Source organism: Notechis scutatus, chromosome 9 (genome assembly GCF_049901735.1).
Source record: "Notechis scutatus isolate UNSWTSFEM ecotype Mainland chromosome 9, rNotScu1.2, whole genome shotgun sequence".
NCBI classification, from domain to species: Eukaryota; Metazoa; Chordata; class Lepidosauria; order Squamata; family Elapidae; genus Notechis; species Notechis scutatus.
In genome coordinates, this window is record NC_142017.1 from 16,768,478 (window position 1) to 16,790,584 (window position 22,107).

Consider the following 22,107-nt stretch of genomic DNA (forward strand, 5'->3'; position numbering starts at 1 on the left):
GATTCAGAGGTGGGATTCAGCAGGTTCTGACCAGTTCTGGAGAACTGGTAGAAATTTTGAGTAGTTTGGAGAACCGGCAAATACCTCCTCTGACTGGAGATTTTACAGTATCCTTCCCCTGCCACGCCCACCAAGCCACGCCCACAGAATTGGTAGTAAAAAATTTGAATCCCACCACTGGATTGTTCCCTCTCTCTGGAACCTCATCCCCCCCTCTGTCAAGGTGATAGTTTAAGAGCTGACCAGCTGATGCAATGATGGGAATGAGTCAGAAGGTCTTTGGCTGTTATCCCTTTAAGAGCCTGTGTAATAAGAGGAGGCCCTGCTAGAGTGTTTGTTGGTCCCTCGAGTTTCTTTCCTGCTGTAATTGCTGTTTGTTTAGATACTGCTTGTAGCATGTGTATCAGAGGTGGTATTCAGCAGGTTCTGACCAGTTCTGGAGAACCGGTAGCGGAAATTTTGAGTAGTTCGGAGAACCAGCAAATCCCACCTCTGACTGGAGATTTTACAGTATCCTTCCCCTGCCACACCCACCAAGCCACGCCCACAGAACCGGTAGTAAAAAAAAATTTGAATCCCACCACTGGATTGACTTATTCTCCAAAACACTTGAGGGCAAGAAGCAATGGATGGAAACTAATCAAAAACCAACCTAGAATTAAGGAGAAGTTTCCTGAGAACAATTCATCAGTGGAACAGCCTTCAAAAGTTGTGGGTGCTCCGACACTGGAGGTTCTTAAGAAAAGACTGGACAACCATTTATATGAAATCGTATAGGCTCACTTGCTTTGACTAGGGAGTTGGACCTTCCCGGTCCCTTCCAACTCTGTTATTCTATTAGTCTGTTATTTGTCAGTTTTATGCCCATGTTGCCTTCATGGGCTCAAATCTGTTTTCTTTAATGCAGAGGGTCTTTCTGAATATTACCATTGCCTTCTGAGGTTCCTGTTGATGTGGAAGTTTAATCATAGGGAAGCAGTATATAGCTTTCTGAAACTGGTCCCTTGACTTGGAGGAATTGGCTTCTGTAACAACCAAGAGATATTTCCGTATTAAAGTCCAGGCTGTGTTTTTATGCATGGTTACTTTGCAACAAACTTCATGGAGAGCACCTTAATTGTTTCCTCGTTCCTAAGCAAACACAGATTGGACTGAATGGCCAAACACACACAAACCAGCAGTACTGAAAGCTTCTGTCGGTCCTATCAGTCCCCTACGTAGCGATCAGGGAAACTGGTTTCCAGTGTTGTGATCGATGAATTAGATGTTTTTGCTCCAGTTTTCCCAAGGGATCAAGGCCATCAGCAACCACCACACCCGTCTCCATAAAATAAACAGGAACATGATTAAGTTATACTTATCAGTGTTCAGTTCATGGCAGAATATGTTTTGAAATCTCTTACTTCAGTTAACAGTGATGTAATACAGTGGTATAATATAAAGAGGGAGGGAGGGAGGGAGGGAGGATGTACCTTTTTTGGTTTTTTGAGCCTGATAGTTGATCTAGCAATACCAATAGCACTTAGACCAAGGGTCTTCAAACTTGGCAAGTTTAAGACTTGTGAACTTCAACTCTCAGAATTCCTGAGCTAACATGACTGGAGGAGGAATTCTGGGAGTTGAAGTCCACAAGTCTTAAAGCTGTCCTCATTTTATCCATCTTGGAAGGATGGAAGGCTGAGTCAGCCTTGAGCCTGGTGAGATTTGAACTGTCAAACTGCAGGCAGCCGGCAGGCAGCAGAAGTACCTGCAGTACTGCACTCTAACCGCTGTGCCATCTTGACTTCTAACTTCATCTGTCCTATTATTGAAGTAATTAACATTCAAAGGTCTCATCAGCTTTGAAGAAACTCTCCAGCACTTTAATATCAGTATATGTACCACTATATCACATTCAGATAGTCCTTGATTTACAACCATTCATTTAATGACCTTTCAAAATTACAACGTCCCTGAAAAGAGGGTTTTTCATACTTACAATGTTGTAGCATCTTCATGGTCCTGTGATCGAAATTCAGATGATTGGCAACTGATTTCGTATTTTCTACGGCTGCACTGTTCTGGGGTCACATGATCCCATTTTGCGACCTTCTGACAAGCAAAGTCCTTGGGGAAGCCAGATTCACTTAACAACCATGTTACTAATTTAACAGCTGCAGTGATTCACTTAGCAATTGTGGCAAGAAAGATCGTAAAATGGTGCAAAATTCACTTAACAATTGTCTCGCTTAGCAACAGAAATTTTGAGCTCAGTTGTGGTCGTAAGTCAAGGACTACCTGTATAGGAAAGTACCTTCTGAGGATATCCGAGCCCCAGACAACTGAAATTGTCAGAGTGTTTGCAGCGTGACTACTATTGTGAGACAACCCAGGAGCAAAGCACAGCACACACAGAGGCTTTGTGTTTTAACAATGGTTTATATACAGACAGTTATATACATAAATATACGTGGTAGAAACATACCAGGCAAGCAATCAGTCTTCATTACTCTGCACAGAGAACCACAATGGAGATGGAACACGAGGAGAGAGATGTACGCCCTCTCATGGCCTCATGTATGTATATTTAGACAGCTTCTTAAAGTGGTAAAACCCTGTGGGACCCATCCTCAGCCTTAAAGCAGTAATAACCATGCTGATTCATCCTTATTGCATTCAGCCTTACAACAGCTGGTCAGCTATTAAATCTCAATACCTTGACAGAATGATACCCAGCGATCACAGGAAGGCTTTAAAAAAACATGGGAAAGTCCTTGTGTTTGGGATTCTCTAAGTATCAGGAGATACCATGATTAGTGGCATCAGAAGTCACAGAGAGATTCAAGAGAACTAACTGCATTCACACAAATCTGCCTCCTGGCATATGTCACACACCAAGGCAACCAAAGCCATTTTAATCCAGCTTCCCGCTCCAAATCCTGCAACTGGCATCTTCCCACTAATATCACAAAGGGTGGAGGGGAGAGAATATTAGTTTTAGATATGTTTTCTGAAAAAAGATCTAAGCTATCAAACATAAAGCACACAACCATCCATGTTTTTGAATCCTCGCTGCTTTGCCTTCTTGCTTTTATTTCCAGCATGATTAACCCACAAAAATACGAGGATGACGATTGTTTGTGCTGAACATATAATAATAATGAGTGAAACAGAGTCTGAAGTCCGAGCTCCTGGCTACGTTTCAAGGAAGTTTGGCAGGCCTAGTTGATGTTTATCAGCTGCAGAGGGCCCTAATTTTTTTTCTTTCTTTTTTTATTTTTGCTGTTATTCCGAGAGCAAATTAATAGTGTTTGTGAGAAATGGGCATTTGAAGAGGGGAGCTTTGCCTGAATGTTTTCCCACTTAAAGGACTGAGATCATAATATTGTTTCCCCAGCATTGATAACGGGGTTTGAATGGAGTCCAGGTTTCCCTGGTTATTTATCTTGGACCTCCCCTGCAGTTTGTAGAGCAAGGCTCCCTTGCGGGCAGACAGCAGCCGAGCCCCAACACAATTGCTCCTGTGCACTTTTAGCTGGAGCTGCTGCGTTGGGACTCCTGACGTGTTATGGGCTGGAGAGAGATGCTCTTAGAAGGCAGATGCAGTTGGATGCAATTCCAGTAAAATAGAATAGAATAACAAGAGTTGGAAGGGACCTTGAAGGCCTTCTAGTCCAACCCTCTCTACTTAGGCAGGAAACCCTACACTAATTCAGGCAAATGGTTGTCCAATCTCCTCTTAAAAACTTCCAGCGTTGGAGCATTCACAACTTCTTGAGGCAAGTTGTTCCACTGATTAGTTGTTCTCACTGTCAGGAAATTCCTCCTTAGTTCTAAGTTGTTTCTCTTCTTGGTTTCCACCCATTGCTTCTTGTCCTGCCCTCAGGTGCTTTGGAGAATAGCTTGGCTCCCTCTTCTTTGTGGCAGCCTCTGAGATATTAGAACACTGCTATCGTGTCTCCCCTCGTTCTTCTTTTCATTACACTAGACTAGTCATGCCCAGTTCCTGCAACCGTTCTTCGTGTGTTTTAGCCTCCAAGCCCCTAATCATCTTGGTTGCTCATCTTGGTTGCTCTTCTCTGCACTCTTTCTAGAGTCTCCACAACTTTTTTACATTGTGGCGACCAAAACTGGATGCAGTATTCTAAGTGTGGCCTTTCCAAGGCATTATAAAGTGGTATTAACACTTCATGGGATCTTGATTCTATCCCTCTGCCTATGCAGCCTAGAACTGTGTTGGCTTTTTTGGCAGCTGCAGCACACTGCTGGCTCATATTCTATTTCAGTGCTTGACGAGCACTGAAATAGAAACCAATTAGCAGGGGAATCCAGATGGAAAAACGGTATTTAAAGTCATGACACAATAAAGGATGTAATTGCACAAGGTGTGCTCCACAGTGAATGCTGCTGTTTTTCTTCTCTCTCTGCAATAAAATAAAGGTGATAATCTGAAAATCTTAAGTTTTCAGTAGCATAACACTTTTTTCCCCTCCTGTGTATAGATTTGGCAGAAAGCTGGGGTTTCTTTGATTTAAAAAAAAAAACAACTACCACCACCTAGCAATTCTAATTGTCTTTGGGAAAAATGAATGGAAAATGGAGGAAATAAAAATAGGTTCCAATTTGCAGGATTGTGAGTACTGAGGGCAGAGGCCTCTTACCTTTTCTAGGGAGATTTAGAATGTAAACATCCATTTTTTTATTTCAGAGCAGTGCCAGCATGATGTGGAGTTGGGGATATTACCCTAACCTTGTCAGGGACTTGTTCATGTTGGCTTTTACATTCTCTGACAACTGTGCTCCACTATGGGGAAGAAAGTCATGTGCAAAGAATCAGGAGCATGCATTAAATTCCAGTTTAAGAAGATTTATTGCTAAAACCTATACACAATAATCTAATCAACTAATAGTCAGCAATACAAATAATGCTTAGACTTATATACTGCTTCTCGGTGCTTTACAGCCCTCTCTAAGGCAGGGTCAGCATCTCGCCCCAACAATCAGGGTCCTCGTTGTACTGACCTTGGAAGGCTGAGTCAACCTTGAGACAGTGAGGATTGAATTCCTGGCAGTCGACAGAATTAGCCTGCAATACTGCATCCTACCCACTGCGCCACCACACTCACGGCAGTAAATTGATGCTTAGATAAGACTCAATGGGATTCAAGAGGGGCTGGACTTGGAATGTTTGTGGACATGTAACGATTCTAGGTGGAGTCCTCTCTTGACTCTGCCCCAGACTCTGCTGCTGCTTCTCCTACAAAGTATAACTTACTTGATTGGTTCACCCTAAGCACCCAATGGATTGGTTGGGATGCAGAGGTGATTTAAGGGTTATGGGGCTCTGACACCCAGTTCGAGTCAGGTTTTGCTGCAGCTTGGAATGAGAGGATGATGATATCCTTGAATCAGATTGCACCTATACAGACTATTATTCATAGGTATCCCAGAGGGCCCCTTCGTTATCAAAGGATTTCTGGGTGATGGAGCATCATAAGAAATGCTTTGTCGTGGAATGTTTGGATGATCTTGGGGAAAGAAGGGAGGAGCTGCTGCCTAGGAAACCATCAGAGAAGAGAGGCAGGAGCCTCCAGTGGCTTAACGGGTGGGAGGAAGAAACTTAGGAACGACCCTCCCTAATTGGGTGATTAAACGTTTGTGGCTAAATTGGCAAGATTCTTTTCAAGTAGCTTTGCAGCAAAGTAGGACTAATTCATCTAGTTGTGTTTTGTCTGATTTATCTGGAATAGCAGACATGTCCTGAGCACTGCTGGAGGAACACAATGGGTGGACGTAACCAGACATGGTCAAGAGTCTTCCTCACAGCGGCAGAGTTTATTTTCCCATCCTTATTGCATCTTCAGAGAACCAGTTGTTGTGAAGATTCTTCTGGGCATCTATGATGGATTCTAGCTGCATGGCTCTTGTGGACTTACCTGAGGCATGGCTCTTGCCCAGTTCCTTCAGAAGAGTCTGGACTTGTTGGCCCCGATGGAGCAGGCAAGGTCCTTGGAGTTATGAGATCAGGCTTCTGCGTTGTAGATCCATGTCTTGCGTTGATTATGTCCTCCTGGGAGGCGGCATGTGGTTGAGTCAGAGTCACCTTGTTGCACCCAGATGGAGCCTTCTCTGCCACCGCTCCTCCCTTGTGGAAGGGCATCTCTTCGGAGAACCAGATGGCTGCAACTCTTGTTAGCCTTTCACAAAACCCTAAAGGTCAGGGTGTTTCTTCAGGCATTTGGGCCAGGAGGTTAAGCAAGCTCTGCGAGAGTTGATTGGTTTTTTATGGCTCTTTTCCTTTGGTGTGATTCTTTTTTTATCCATGGACTTCCTTATGAGGATTGCCAATTTAATTTTATTGGTTATTTCTTTTTTCTTTTTGTCTTCTGCCTTCACTCTTGAATGCCACCCAGATTGTAGACATGGTTAAATAAATAAAAAATAGCATAATGGTATAAATTTCGTGAAAGTAGGTTGATGGGTGTGTTCCATCTCTCTTTTTCTCTGTCTGTCTGCCTATCTCTGTCTCTGTCTCTGTCTCTCTCTCTTTCTCTGTCACTCTCTCTCCCCCTCTGACTCTCTCTCTTTTCAGTGCTATTGTAACTTCAAATGGTCACTAAATGAACGGTTGTAAGTCAAGGACTACCTATAGTCCTATCTAATAAATAAGTCCCATCTCTTAGTCCCATGCTCATAAATGTCATCCGTGGCTCAAGGATGCCAACTGCAAAGATCAGTAGATGTTTTCACCCTATGCTCTCCCTCCAGGTGTTCCTTTCCTTCTGCCAACTCAACCATTATATTTTTGAAAACCATAGATTATGTATTTGCTATCCTCCAGAACCAAGCCTTCACCGGTTTTACGGCTTAGCATGATGTACAAAAGCCACCAGGTTTTGTTTTATTGAGTAGATGAAGCTTAAACCACGCTATGACACAGTATGTAATTCTAATCCATTTATGGTATACACTTTACACAGAGAAGTAGAAGCGTACTGTAGGAAAGTATTTGAGATAGCAGGGTGGTGAGAAGGTCAAATATGAATTAACAGAGTAACAGAGTTGGAAAGGACCTTGGAGGTTTTCTAACCTTTTGGACCTCAGGGACCACCAAACTCATAATTTTAAATCCCGAGGACCAGAGACCCTGGGAAAATCCCCCAAAAAGTCTGCAGGAAAATTCCCCACCCCTTTTTCCTACCGATAGATCGTTCTTTATTTGGGATTGCAGGATACCATCTCCCGCTCCGTTCTCAGGGGGAGAGAGAGAGACGCTTTTGGCTTCATGCAAGGAAAGCAGCAGAAGCAGCAGAAGTCTTTCTTTCTCTCCCCCAAACTTTGCCAGAAATGAGCCTTTGTGAGATTGGCAGGCTCTTGCAGGGTCCCAAAGACTCATTTCTGGTGGAGTTTGGGGGAGAGAAAGAAAGACTTTTGCTGCTTTCCTTGTGTGCAGCCAAAAGCAGAAGAAGAAAGAAGCAGAAAGAATAGGATAGGATACGATAAGATAGGATAGGATACTTTTATTGGCCAAGTGTGATTGCATGCACAAGGAATTTGTCTTGGTGTAAATACTCTCAGTATACATAAAGAAAAGATACATTCGTTAAGAATCAAGAATCATAACGTACAACACTTAATGATGATCATAGTGTACAATCAACAATCAAATCATACTAGGAAACAGTCAATATAAATCCTAAGGATACAAGCGACAAAATTACAGTCCTACAATCACAAGTGGCAGGGGATGGGTGATAAGGAGTGATGAGAAGATTAACAATAATACTAGTGCAGACTTTGTAAATAGTTGAACAGTGTTGAGGGAATTATTTGTTTAGCAGAGTGATGGCTTTCGGGGAAAAAACTGTCCTTGTGTCTAGTTCTGGTGTGCAGGGCTCTATAGCGTCGTTTTGAGGGTAGGAGTTAAAACAGTTTATGTCCGGGATGTGAGGGGTCTGTAAATATTTTCACAGCCCTCTTTTTGACTCGTGCAGGATACAGGTCCTCGATTGAAGGCAGGTGGGTAGTAATTGTTTTTTTGAAAGAAGCAGCCCGGTGGCCACGTGAAGCGCATGGGGCGAGTGGGGCAAGTTCCCCTCCTCCCCTCACTACCTCGTGTTGTTCGCAATGCAAGCGACAGAAGCTTTGTGTTCCCACAGGCCATGTGGGCGATGCAGCCTTGTGTTCCCGCACAGCCTGGATTAATTGCTTTGGGGGTGACATTTCTCTGTGGACCACCAACATTTTCTCGCAGACCACCAGTGGTCCCTGGCCCACTGGTTGGCGACCACTGTTCTAGTCCAACACCCTATACCATTTCAGACAAATGGCTGTCCAATATTAGATTAAAACCGCCAGTGATGGACCCACAACTTCTGGAGGAAAGCTGTTCCACTGATTAATTGTTTTTCACTGTCAGGAAATTTCTCCTTAGTTCGAGGTTGGGTCTCTCTTTGATTAGTTTCCATCTGTTGCTTCTTCTTCTGCCTTCAGGGCTTTTGGAGAATAGCTGGACTCCCTTTTCTTTGTGGCAGCCCCTCAAAATTGGAGGACTGCTTCTCTTGTAAGAGGTCAGAAAATCCACCTATAGAAACCAAACGTCCTCTTCCCCTACTTTTTTTATGGGATTCTCTCCCATATGTTTCCCGTACATAAATGGAGTGTACATTTTTCCTACATACAACAGGATAACCAAGTCAGGATATGTTCCAGATATGAGAAGTTGCTCCCAGAAATTGGCACAAATCTGGTAATGAGTGACTATATCAGAGGCATTGGGGTTAGGAGAGACTATATGAAGCTAACAAGTCATTGGGAGATTTGTACGATGAAATAACGAAGCATTTTGGTCCCCTGAAAAACAGTGAATAATGGTGAAGATAATTGAGGCAGGAGAAAATTAAATTATGGGTTGTGTTCCACTTACATCTTGCTTAAGGGGTGTTCAGAGAAAAAAAAACTTTCAAAGCAAGTTAGTTATTTTATCTCTGGAAAATTGCAAAAGTTGGCCAAGTTCTAATTTTGACCATAATCTATATTTGGCTCTGCAGTATAGTGTTTTCCCTGCATTTTGAAGGCTATTCCTGGCAATTAGGTATACTCAAAAGGAAAAAACAAACTTGATAAGTCCTAACAATGGGTGCTAGATAAAATGTGATTCATCCTTTTTGTGTGTGAATAAGCATAGCCTTTTGGTTTTATTCTTATTCTAGCAAAAATATTTCACGGAAAAACTAGGGTAAAGTTTAATAATGGGCTGAAGTTACGAGAAGGCAGAATTCAAATGAATACAGAGAAAATTTTTCCAATCATAAAAATTGCATGCTACAAATGATGTAATGATTTTTTTTTCTGGATAAGCTCAAACACTGCATTTGACTGAGATTGGTGCACTGAGCAAGGATTTTTTAAGAGCCTAATTAAGCCATTCTGACTCTGTGTACCTATATTGTACAATTGCCCGTGAATTTTCAAAAGTGTTGTAAATGCAACTGAATAACTCTCTTTTTCATCTACTGTAAATGTTCATGGATAAGCCCATTGGTGTAGACGCCAACCCTTGAATTTTTAACCAGTTACATGAAAAATGTGCCACTCCTGGATAAGCCATTTGTGAAACTTAAAATAGAAAAATTTCAAGGGTTGGCTTATTCCAGGTGGCACATTTTTCATGGTATTTAGTTAAGAAAAGGATTTACTTATCCACAGATGGGTTTATCATTTTTACTTCCAAAAAGTATATATAAGCTCATTGGCAAATAAGCAAACCCCATTTTTCTTTTCCTCTCATTAAAATTGCAGGCTGCAAACAGTTACCTGAGAGACCAGTGGTTCCATTCCTTGCAGTGGAAGGTAAGTTGTTTATCTGTGTTTCTGCTACAATCATTGGAAAAAGAAAACAATCTGTGCACTTCAGAGTAGTTACCCTGTAAATAAATATATTAGTTTTTCAGTTTCACTCAAAGAAATGCATCACGCAGGCTGACATGCTGGGTAGGAGATTGTCAAATCCTAGGAAAACTGCAAATTTGCCACCACGTTGGAAAGCATTCAACATGTGGGGAGTAACCCCTTTAACTGTTATTTAATCTCTTTTCAATTCAGTTTAAAGGGAATGAAACCTAGTTTCAACCTTAAATGTACATTGAAATGGAGTTCAGTGAGATTGAATTCAATTCCTTATACCTCCTTTTTGGGGTGTGTTCCCACTGGCACTTTGCACAAAAACCCAAGTCAGCCTGACAAAAATGATGTGTTTCCTGCAATAATAATAATAATAATAATAATAATAATAATAATAATAATAATAATAATAATAATAATAATAATAATAATAATAATGACTCTCAAGATAGACCCTGACAATTTTGATTAGCTCTGAGTCTAAATAAAGGCTAGAATTCTTTGGAGGTGAACCATACTTTTGCTGACTGTAATAACTATCTCTAACCAGGGTGGACTGATTCAGATCTTGCTTAATGTGGAATCTATATATATATAATTAAAAGCAAAATACCACTCATGCATCATCACAAAATCTCCAGAACTGTAAAGCCTACAAACTTGAAATTTGGCACGTATGTTCCTCTTGGCTTCTAGGAGCTCACTAAGAAAGGATTTTTCGAAATGACCATCAGAGCATTAGTATTTCATATATTATTATTATTAACACGCTCTGATGCTAAGAAGTTCTACTCCCCCTCCCCACCTGAAAAGAAATCTGTTCCAAATGCAAAACACAAGCAGAGGAGAGGAGTTTCAGTTTCAGTTTCAGAGCACCAAGCAGCTTTAGTACAGAACAGTTGAGCTCAGCCATGCCCAGGCTCCTTGCTGTCTCCTTCTTGCTCACGCAACAAATACTGTTACGGTTTCCAAACACCCCTCAACTTTCTCATACACTGACAGGACGCTAGCCAGATGAATACTGATGGATGCTGATAGGCAGACTGAGGCAGATTTTTTTTTCTTATTTTCCTCCCCAAATCTAAGCCCGACCACATGGTTTCGTAGCGAAGCACGGGTCTCGAGCTAGTTTCAAAATATATCTGAAATGATGTTTTGCGTTGCTCGTGGAAATGTAAAAATTGGATAGACATTCCTCAGCGTGATTCTTCTACCTTTGGTAGTAGGAGAGACCTTCCAAAAGGAATTACAGGTAGACAGACCTTGAGTTACGACCACAATCAAGACTAGACTTTCCATTGCTAAGCCAGACCATTGTTAAGCAAATCGCATCCAATTTCATGGCCTTTATTGTCATGGTTGTTATAATGGAATCACATGGCCGTTAAGCAATTCTGGCTTCTCCCCATTTGTTGGAAGTCAGCTGATCAAGCTGTAAGCGGTGATCACATTCCGGATACGGAAGTCATCCTAAACACATGCCAGTTGCCAATTTTGTCTGGGTGACTCTAGGGATGCGGCAACAGTCATAAGTGTGACTGATCAAAAGGCTTTCTCCACCCCCAGCCCCAATTCTATTATAACAGTTGCTAAGCAAATGGCTTTAATTGCAGATAACCTGTATTATATGGGTTCATGCATGTGTTTTTCAAATATACCTCCCTAGTAAGGATAGTTCTCGATTACGGCCACAATTTTGCCCCAAATTAACAAGCTGTTGATTTTAACAATAACAAACAGTTGTTCATTTTAACAGTTAATTACAAATTAAGGGACCTTTGCCGCCATTTTACGACTTTCCTTGCCACAGTTGTTGAGTGAATCACTACAGTGATACAGGTAATGAGGTTAAGGTAATATCACCTGGTTGCTGAGTGAATCTGGCTTCCCCATTGACTTTGTTGGGAGGTCTCAAAATGTGATCATGTGACACCCCCCCCTCCCGGGCCACTGCAGCCGTCCTAAATACATGCCAGTTGCCAAGCGTCTAGATTTTAATCCCGTGAGCAATGGTCGCAAGTGTGAAAAAGGGTCATACGTGACTTCTTTCTCGGTGCCGTTGTTGGCATTGAAGGCTTACCCTTTGGGGGAGGGGGAAGAAGGCCTGGTGAAAATCCAGGCTCTCCTCTGTTTATAAAGAACCAAGAAATGAGCGGATTGTTTGTATTCTTTGTGAGACATTCTTGTGTGGCTCTTGATAAAAATAGAATCCCCAGCGTGATTGCCAGTGTCCGATGAATGATATGGTACAAGGAGGAGGAGGAAGGAGGAGGAGGAGGAGGAGGAGGAAGGAGGAGGAGGGAGATGTTTTTGTACGCTGTTGATGAAAATAGAATCGCCAGCATGATTGCCAATATCCGATGCATGATATGGCAGAGGAAGAGGAAGAGGAAGAGGAAGAAGAAGAAGAAGAAGAAGAAGAAGAAGAAGAAGAAGAAGAAGAAGAAGAAGAAGAAGAAGAAGAAGAAGAAGAAGAAGAAGAGGAGGAGGAGGAGGAGGAGGAGGAGGAGGAGGAGGAGGAGGAGGAGGAGGAGGAGGAGGAGACGACATTTTCATGCGGCTGTTGATAAAAATAGGATCACCATCATGATTGCCAATGTCTGATGAATGATATGGCAGAAGAGGAGGAGGAGGAGGAGGAGGAGGAGGAGGAGGAGGGAGGAGGAGGAGGGAAGAAGAAGAAGAAGAAGAAGAAGAAGAAGAAGAAGAAGAAGAAGAAGAAGAAGAAGAAGAAGAAGAAGAAGAAGAAGAAGAAGAAGAAGAAGAGGAGGAGGAGGAGGAGGAGGAGGAGGAGGAGGAGGAGGAGGAGGAGGAGGAGGAGGAGGAGGAGGAGGAGGAGGAGGAGGAGGAGGAGGAGGAGGAGGAGGAGGAGGGGAGACGTTTTGGGGAAAGTAGAAATTAGAATGCATTCTAACCACTAGGGGAGCAGTGGTTAGAATGCAGTATTGCAGGCAAACTCTGCCCACTGCCAGCAATTTGATCCTGACCAACTCAAGATTGACTCAGCCTTCCAAGCTTCGGAGGTTGGTAAAATGAGCGCCCAGATTGTCGGGGGCAATAGGCTGACCTTGTAAACCACTCAGAGGGTGCTTTAAAGCACTGTGGAGGAGTATATAAGTCTTAAGTGCTCTTGCTCTTGCTAACTTAGCCATTTCTGTGACTGGCACCTCAGTAGCTAAGAAGCTGAGCTTGTCGATTAGAAAGGTCAGCAGTTCGAATCCTTAAGTGAGATGGATCAGTTTTCTCCATTTGAATAAACAACCTGCTCAAGTAAAATTCTCACTTAAATACAAGCTTTGCATCTAGTAAACCTGACAATTAGCAGTGGCCAACCAATTTGATTTGACCCAGAATAAACTAAAAAGTCTCTCACATGATATTCTTTAAGGCAAGTAAGGCAAAATATTTCAATAAAACTACAGTACTCTTCAAAAGGGACGAAGTGGCTCAGTGGCTAAGACGCTGAGCTTGTCGATCAGAAAGGTCGGCAGTTCGGTGGTTCGAATCCCTAGCGCCGCGTCACGGAGTGAGCTCCCATTCCTTGTCCCAGCTTCTGCCAACCTAGCAGTTCAAAAGCATGTAAAAATGCAGGTAGAAAAATAGGGACCCCTTTGGTGGGAAGGGATTCCGTGCGCCTTCAGTATGACCATGACCATGGAGACATCTTCAGACAGCGCTAGCTCTTTGGCTTTGTGACGGAGATGAGCACTGCCCCCTAGAGCTGGAAACGAGTACCACATATACAGATACAGATAATCAGAGTTGGAAGGGGCCTTGTAGGTCATCTAGTCCAACCCCCCCACCCAAGCAGGAGACCCTACATCATTTCTGACAAATGGCAGTCCAATCTCTTCTTGAAAGTCTCAACTGATGGCTCTCCCACAACTTCCGAGGGCAACTTCTGTTCCATTGGTTGATTGTATCTGCTAGGGGAACCTTTATCTTTACCTTATGCTCTGAACGTGTATATGTTATATGTACATGTGTGCACAGTCTTTTTTTTTTACTTTTAGCCAGTATGTTCTATAAGTCTGCTGTTGCCTTGCTTTCAAGGATTTCTTTCTTGTGACTCTTTCATTTTTTTCCTGACTCCTCTATTTGAGTGTCTGCTTAATGTTAAACTGTTTATCTGGGAGGGAATCTGGCAGTGTTTTGGGGGGTGGGGCTTTATAACAGCATCATAAGTCCTTATTCAGGACAGTAGTTGAGCATTTCCAGAGAGGGTGCTTAAGATAGCAGCTACATAGGAATGAGCTATGCCCTTTAATTCTTCTGAAGAGCCTCATTACTCCCTTAAAAAACCAAGTTACTTAGAAATGGTGGAGAGTTGGAAACCTCTCTTGAAAGTTGGGAGGAGAATTGCGCATTGCAAAATCGGTCCATGGATGCAGTTGGAATTAAGAAAGGCAATTAATTCTCTCTTATGGGGATTTATTCATCATAAGCATAGCTGCTCTGCTTTGTCCTATTTCTGTTCACTTTCTACATGCAGAAATCATACATACATTGCTAGCAATCTCTTTCTTGGGATGCGATCTTTCTTGAATAGACCCAAAATATTGCTATCCCTGCAAGAAAGAACTATTTGTAAGTTGAGGGAAAATAGACTATTTCATTCAGTTCTGGTCACCATGATACGAAAAGGATGCTAAGATCCTAGAACAGAGGTCTCCAAACTTGGCAACTTTAAGACTTATGGACTTCAACTCCCAGAATTCTCCAACAGCTGGTTGGAGAATTCTGGGAGTTGAAGTCCACAAGTCTTAAAGTTGCCAAGTTTGGAGACCCTTGTCCTAGAAAGTATGCAGAGAAGAGCCACAAAACCAATTAAAGATCTGGAGCAGAGGTAGTATTCATCAGGTTCTGGCCAGTTCTGGAGAACAAGTAGCGGAAATTTTGAGTAGTTCAGCAAACCAGCAAATGCCACCTCTGACTGGCCCTGCCCCCATCTATTCTCTGCCTCTGGAGTCCCAGCTGATCTGCTGGTTCGTCTTTGGTTGCCCTGCACAGGAGAACGGAGCTGGAAAGCAGGTTAGTGGGGTGGGGAAGGAATGAAGATTTTGCAGTATATCCTTCCCCCTGGAATGGGGAGGGAAGGGAGATTTTACAGTATCCTTCCCCTGCCACGCAATGCCCATCAAGCCATGGCCACAGAACTGGTAGTAAAAACATTTGAATCCCACCATTGATCTGGAGGCTAAATCGTTGTGATGAACGGTTTAGATGCGTCAAACTTATGGTGGAGAAAGATTTGGGGTGACAAATTCCAGTACTTGGTGGGCTGTCATAGAGAAGAGGGGACTGACTTATTCTCTAGGGCAGGGGTCTCCAACCTTGGCAACTTTTAGCCTGGAGGAAGACCCCTGCTCTAGGGCACCAGAGGGCAAGATATGAAGTAATGGATGGAAACTAACCAAGGAGAAAGCCAACCTAGAATTAAAGGAGAAATTTGCTAATAGTGAGAATAATTAATCAGTGGAATAGCTTGCTTCTCAGAGTTATAGATGTGCCATCACTGGAGGTTTTCAAAAATTGAGTGGGAAAGGTGTCCTGTCTTGAGCTAGAAAACTTGGACTAGAAAACTTCCAAGGTCCCTTCCAACCCTATGATTTTATGTTTTATAATCTTTTCAGTGATGGCCCCCAGCTGTAGGTGTTTCCTGTTGATGAGTGATTTTCTTATCTGTCCAATGTGCCAAACTTTTAATGCCTTGATGTTTTGTTTTAAAACTAATGACTTTGATTGGGTTTCGGTTCTAGGCATTATTTTTAATTGTAATTTTAGAGCTTTGCATATATTGTCTGGTTCCAAGAAAGCTACATGCCAAGGCTTATGTAAGAATCAAACCAGCAAGAAGACCGTCTGCCTATGCTTAAATTGCACTGGGAAAGCTCTTTTCCGGATAATGATCTACACATTCTAGAAATGAATTATCCTAAAATAAATGAGGCCAATTGTCATGCTGGCATAAGAAAATAATATCAGATGAGCAATGCTCATTTCTCCCCCAAACAATCCACTGAAATCAGAACATCGAAAATGACTTGCTTTTCCAGCAGTTGGCACTGCGTGAGACATGAATCTCCTCAAGGTTGGAGAAAATTATGAAAAGTAATGTTGATGTATGTGTTTTTCCTGATACTGCATTAAAATGAATTAGAAGTTCATGGCACACTAATATTTGCTTATGTCTAGATAATATGATTTCATACTGGCATCCTGAATGCAGGGAAGAGCAACAAAGATTGCTCTTCAAAGGGGACTGGAGGCTAAAACATATAAACAACAGTTGCTGGAATTGGGTATGTCTAGTTTAATGAAAAGAAGGACTAGGGGTGACATGATAGCAGTTTTCCAATATCTCAGAGGCTTCCCCAAAGAAGAGGGAGTCAAGCTATTCTCCAAAGCACCTGAAGGCAGGACAAGAAGCAACGAGTGGAAACTCATCAAGGAGAGAAGCAACCTAGAACTAAGGAGAAATTTTCTGACAGGGAGAACAATTAACCAGTGGAACAACTTGCCTCCAGAAGTCGTGAATGCTCCAACACTGGAAGTTTTTAAGAAGAGATTGGACAACCGTTTGCCTAAAGTGGTGTAGGGTTTCCTCCCTGAGCAGGGGTTGGACTAGAAGGTCCCTTCCAAGGTCCCTTCCAACTCTGTTATTCTGTTATTCCATTATTTTGTAATTTATAACTAAAAGATATGAAACAGTTTGGCATGAGCATAAGCCCTTAAAATGGTTGATTGAGTGTTTTAACATGGCCAACTAAGGGCAGAATCCCAGTTTCTGAAGCTTTCTCCCAGCAACAAGATCCCTTGATCTCTTGAGGAATCCACCAAGACTTAATGGGAAGGAATGCCAGGGGTGAACCGTTATCCATCCATTTTTATTGCTCCCCCATAAATGTCAGCCTCAGAAATTATTACATGGTCAAGTCAACTGGAACACACAGCGCCAGGCTGACTTAACCTAACTTGGGTAATTAGACATAAATGGGGCTGATTTCGTAGGCAGATAGTAGTAGTACAGCTTACAGTGGCTTAAACTCTGCAGGGTATTGCTCTAAGTGATTTTTTTTTTTTGACAAGTCTATTTTTTTCCTCTCTTCCTTTCTTTGCCCCCTCCCTCCGTCTGTGCTTCCTGCAGTCCTGAGTTGAATATTTATTAATTTATATCCCGCCCTTATCATTTTTACAAACAAGGCAAGGCAGTGAACATACATAATTCTCCTTCCTCCTCCTATTTTCCCCACAATAACAAGATTGTGGAATTTTTGAACAATTATTGCTACCAATCTGCCTTCCATGGAGGACCTGTACACTGCAGGAGTCAAAAAGAGGGCTGTGAAAATATTTACAGACCCCTCACATCCAGGACATAAACTGTTTCAACTCCTTCCCTCAAAACGATGCTATGGAGCACTGCACACCAGAACAACTAGACACAAGGACAGTTTTTTCCTGAATGCCCTCACTCTGCTAAACAAATAATTCCGACAACACTGTCAAATTATTTACTAAGACTGTATTACTATCATTCTTCTCATCCTTCCAAGTACTTATCTCTTCCCACTTATGACTATAACCATGTTACTTGTATCTTTACAATTTATATTATTTTACTTGTTTTCCTAGTATGTTTTGATTAGTAACCTGTGTATGATTGGATTGCTTATAGTAACCTATGACTATCACTAAGTGTTGTATCTTATGATTCTTGATGAATGTATTTTATTTTTTCTTTATGTACACTGAGAGCTTATGCACCAAAGACAAATTCCTTGTGTGTCCAATCACACTTGGCCAATAAATAATTCTATTCTATTCTATTCTATTCTATTCTATTCTATGCTATGCTATGCTATGCTATGCTATGCTATGCTATGCTATGCTATGCTATATTCTGTTCTGTTCTATTCTATTCTATTGTTTCCTATTCTATTCTATTCTGTTCTATTTTCTATTCTATATTCTATTCTATATTCTATTCTATTCTCCTCTACTTTCTATTCTATTCTATTCTATTCTATTCTATTCTATTCTATATTCTATTCTGTTCTATTCTATATTCTATTCTATATTCTATTCTATTCTCCTCTACTTTCTATTCTATTCTATTCTATTCTATTCTATTCTATTCTATTCTATTCTATATTCTATTCTGTTCTATTCTATATTCTATTCTATATTCTATTCTATTCTCCTCTACGTTCCATTCTATTCTATTCTATTCTATTCTATTCTATTCTATTCTATTCTATTCTATTCTATTCTATTCTATTCTATTCTCCTCTACATTCTGTTCTATTCTATTCTATTCTATATTCTATATTCTATTCTATTCTCCTCTATATTCTATTCTATTCTATTCTATTCTATTCTATTCTATTCAAAAACAATTTTCTTTTCAGCGTGCTTTTGAATTGCAAAATTCAAAAATTACTTTCTAGCACAGGTACATTCAGAGTAGAGCCGGAAGGGGCCTTGGAGGTCTTCTAGCCCAATCCCCTGCTCAAGCAGCAGACCCTATACCTGTGGTGGCGAACCTATGGCACACGTGCCAGACGTGGCACACAGAGCGCTCTATGTGGGCACATGCACGACGGCCAGCCGGTCTTCATGGGCACCGGAGCTCTGGAAAACGACCTGAAAACGGCCCGAAAAACAACTAAAAACGGCCCCCAAAACAGACCAAAAACAGCCTGAAAAACAGGCAGAAAAAACAGGAAGACCAGCTGGCTGGCCTGCGCATGTGCACCAGGCACCGGTCTTCCGCTTTCCGGCATTCGCACATGCACAGGCTTTCCTATTTGGGCACTCGGTGCCAAAAAGTTTCGCCATGACTGCCCTTATGCCATTCCAGACAAGTGGCTGTCTGGTCTCTCCTTTAAAAACCTCCAGTGATGAAACACCCACAACGTCTGAAGGGAAGCCGTTTCCACGGCTTAATTCTCCTCCCTGTTTGGGAAGTTTCTCCTTCATTCCAGGCAGCATCAGCCATGATGGCTCGAATTCCCCGGGAATTGAACGTGTTAGCGTGAACCCGGCAGGTTTTAGAAGCAAAGCTTTGTTGATATTTCTTTTTTTTTTTCTTGCACCCTAACCCTCCCCCAGCCTCTCCAGCAAAGGGCGGTTAGGAAGCACATCTGCAGTTGGGTTTCTCACCCATCCTCCAGACATCCTGAAGGAGCAGCAGTGGCGGCAGTTCTTAGTCTTACCCACCCTCACCCCCCCCAAAAAAAACACCCCACTTCTCCAGCCCGCTGGCTTTGCTCTTTGCTGACGACAGGGAAAAATAGACGGAGGAGCAGCGTCCCTTCCATTTATGGCGAAGCGAGGCTAAAACCATCAGCAGAATAGCACAGTTTTTTGTTTTTTTTACCCCCAGAGGAGGAGGAGCAGAATAGGTAGGTAAACAGATTTCCTTTTTTTTTAAAGGAAGGATGGGAGGAAGGAAGGAAGGAAGGAAGGAAGGAAGGAAGGAAGGAAGGAAGGAAATAAATCCTTTCCGGCTTTGGGAAGAGCTTTTCCCGTCAGAAGGGAGTTGCGAGGGAGGGACTAGGAAAGATGGTGGCTGCATCAGAAGTGTAAAAGAGAAATCTGCATTCCTTTTAATCCGATTTGCAAAGGATAGCGGGGGGGGGGGGAATATCGGCTTCGGTTAAATCAAAACTGCCCTGAATATTAAAAGGAAAAGGGGAGGGGGAAATTAAAAAAAAAGCCAGCTTCTCTGCCAAGAGGAGAGTGCCGTCATACAGCCGATTGAGGGGGGAGAGCTTTGGGGATTTCAGGATCCCCTATGCCGGGAGTCTGTTTTGCAGAATCACGTTAGTTTATTTTATTTTATTTTTCTTTCTTCCTTGGAGACCTCAGCTCTCCATCATGGCTTGGTGTGTGTGTGTATGTGCGCGCGCGCAACGATGGACACATGCATTTAAATGTTTTGTGGTACCTTTGTCAGGCTGGTTGACTGGAGGCTGGTTACCTGGGCAACCAGCTGATCAGGCCTAATTTCTTGCAAAGAAGATGTTTTGTGGCACACACACATACACACACACACACACACATATTTTTCTTGCAGACGTTCCCTTATCCAAACTAGGCAACATCAACAGTGCTAGTAAGGAGTGCTGTTTGTTGTGCCAAACTGCACGACAGCAAACGGCAGCCTTACTAGCCCTGATGATGTTACCTAGTTTGGTTAAGGAAATGTCTGCCAGAAAACAAGCTAGCTCAAAGAGTACCAAGGACCCCTCTTATCTATTAAATGTACATGCTGACTTTCTCTCCAATAAGGCGACTCCAGGCATCTTACAAACAGTAACAAGATAAATATAAAAAGACTCCCCTAAAAGGGACTTAGCAACTATTGGAACTTACAACGGACTCCCCTAAAAGAGACTTAGCAACTATTGGAACTTACAACGGACTCCCCTAAAAGAGACTTAGCAACTATTGGAACTTACAACAGACTCCCCTAAAAGAGACTTAGCAACTATTGGAACTTACAACAGACTCCCCTAAAAGAACAGTTTCAAAGTTCTGATATTTGTCCCCGGCCCCTGTCATGTGACCACATTTTGGGTGCTTGGCAACTGGCCTGCATTTAACCCAGTTTACGAATTTTACAGCAACTGGGACAAACTTCATATCATTCAAATGATGGTTTGGTGGGGGGAAGGATGAAGAGGTTTGTAAGAAATGGTGTAGGGTCTATTGCTTGAGGGGGGTTGGACTAGATGACCTACAAGGTCCCTTCCAACTCTGTTAATCTATAACTCTGTTATGATTTATAAAATTAAAGGTTACAGGTAGTCCTCGACTCAGGGTCACAATTGAGAATTTCTGTGGGTTGAGGAAGTCAGTTGTTAAGTGAGTCGCACCTCATTTTACATCCTTTTTTGACGTGCTTGTTAAGTGAGTCACTGCAGTTGGTAAGTAAACCATGTGTGTCATTAAGACCAGCTGGCTTTCCCAGAATAAGTTTTGCCCAAAATTGGAAATTAGCTATGACCCCCTCAGAAAATATGGTAATCAATAAAATACATGAGATGGATAGAATAACCAAACTTTTAAAAAATAATCAAGACAGTGACTATTACAAACTGTGGGATATCTGGTATGATTGGTTAAAGAAAATGTAACATCTGATAACTTGACAATTTATTGAAAACAAGGGAGACGTGTAATTAATTGTAAATTTATCCATATAGAATCAAAGACACTAAAAGGACGAGCAAGTTATTATAACAAGGTAGAATACGTCAAGGATAGAAAAATATAAGAGTATCTATCGCTCAAACCTTGCTGTAAAATGTGTGTATGTATGTATGTATACATGCATACATACATACATACATGTTTGTTTGTTTGTTTGTTTTTAATTGAATAAACATTTAATGAATTACTTCTTTAAAAAAAAAGACCAGCTGGTTTTCTCTGCTGGGATGCTTGCAAATAATGATCGCATGATTTCAGGATGCTGCAGCCATCTTAAATATACACCCGGTTGCCAAGCATCTGAATTCTGATCAGGTAAACATGGCGACAGTTGTATGCGCAAGGCCAATCAAAAGTCACTTTTTCGGCGCTGTTGTAACTTCAAACATTCTCTCAACAAATAGTTGTATAAATGTTTAACTTAGAAATGACATTAGGGTACAAAAATGTGGTTTTTGGACTAGAGTAAAACAAGGCTCAGCACAGGAGATGACAGATTTGTAGAAAAATGTTGAACGCAATCCAGAATGAAAATAGATATAATGATAAGTCTCTGCGATTTCAACAAACTGGACATTTGTGAATAAGTGCCCTTTGTGCAGAGGCATATATCAGAATAATAATCAATATCGAGTAAGTTGTTTTCATCTCCTCTTTTACTTCAAATATTTAATACCATTTTTAAAGATAATTGCCTGACATGCCTTTTTTTCCCCCCTGGAAACACTCAGGCAAAATTCCAAAGAGTCAACTTCTATTAAAAACAAAATTAAAGCTCATTAAAAAAAAATAGCTAATGTAACTGTAATGAGGAAAAAAAATGGAACCGATATTGATACAAGAGAGCTGATATTTTTGTCATAAAGCCAGAATCTGAACAAGGAACCTTTGCCAGAAGGAAATAAAAGTTGCAGCAAAAATTTGGGGAATTCTCTCTGAACTGTTTAGGAATTCATCTGGATGCAGATGAATTTCTACACTGGCTGGATTTATATAGGTAGTCTT

The 22,107-nt window shown here is 41.7% G+C and overlaps 1 protein-coding gene across 1 annotated transcript in view; it reads left to right on the top strand.

Moving 5' to 3' along the window:
* Window positions 1-22,107, top strand: part of CMIP (c-Maf inducing protein) — a 172,117-nt gene that overhangs the window by 98,610 nt on the left and 51,400 nt on the right. Inside the window, exon 3 of the mRNA XM_026672056.2 lies at window positions 9,781-9,831. Coding sequence (XP_026527841.1) covers window positions 9,781-9,831 — 51 coding nt within the window. The remainder of the gene's footprint in view (window positions 1-9,780; window positions 9,832-22,107) is intronic.